The 653-nt window shown below is 36.4% G+C and overlaps 1 protein-coding gene across 1 annotated transcript in view; it reads left to right on the top strand.

Moving 5' to 3' along the window:
• The window catches only part of USP47 (ubiquitin specific peptidase 47), a 114,696-nt gene extending 114,066 nt beyond the window's left edge, over nucleotides 1-630 (top strand). The window contains exon 26 of the mRNA XM_010830624.1: nucleotides 41-630. Within this exon, the coding sequence (XP_010828926.1) occupies nucleotides 41-150 (110 nt within the window). The 3' untranslated portion in view covers nucleotides 151-630. The remainder of the gene's footprint in view (nucleotides 1-40) is intronic.
• The last annotated feature ends 23 nt before the right edge of the window (nucleotides 631-653 follow it).

Below are 653 nucleotides of genomic sequence, written 5' to 3'. Positions count from 1 at the left end.
CCTGGCACTGTCTTTTTGGATTATCATATTTATGAAGAAGATATTAATATTTCCAGCAACTGGGAGGTTTTCCTTGAAGTTCTTGATGGTATTTTCATTATTTTTGTGGAGAAATATCAGAAGTTCTCTAGAAATAATAGAAGCCTGTAGCTTTTCTCAAATAATGAGCTGCTTCTATCTTTTCTCTGGGCCCCATTTGCCTTTTAAATATTTCTTCTTTTCTCTAATTTTAAGAATATGAATTCCTCCTTTCAGGGAAGTTGCTATTTCAAAGTTGTATTTTTAGTACTTTTTACTGAAAGTAAAAATTTCTTAGCCGTGTTTGTTTTTCAGTCTCTCTTTTCAGGGAAGTTGCAGTTTCAGAGTTGCATTTTTAGTACTTTTTACTGAAGTAAAAATTTCTTAACCATGTTTGTTTTTTAGTATCTTTTTTCATTTTGGCTTATTTACTTTGAGGATGTGCTATTAATTTTTCAGAAATTTTGAGAACAGTATTAGTTTTCTAGGCTATCACAATGTACCACAGACTGGGTGGCTTAAACAACAGAAATATACCTTCTCACAGTTTTGGAGGCTGGCCACCTGAGATCAGGATGCTGTCAGGGCTGGTCCCTTCTGCTGGCGGGGAGGGGCGGCTGCTGCACGGCTCCCCC

The sequence above is a fragment of the Bison bison genome, unplaced genomic scaffold (genome assembly GCF_000754665.1).
Source record: "Bison bison bison isolate TAMUID 2011002044 unplaced genomic scaffold, Bison_UMD1.0 scf7180017864518, whole genome shotgun sequence".
NCBI classification, from domain to species: Eukaryota; Metazoa; Chordata; class Mammalia; order Artiodactyla; family Bovidae; genus Bison; species Bison bison.
The sequence above is the reverse complement of the archived record's forward strand: the minus strand, read 5'-3'. Positions and strand labels throughout refer to the sequence as shown.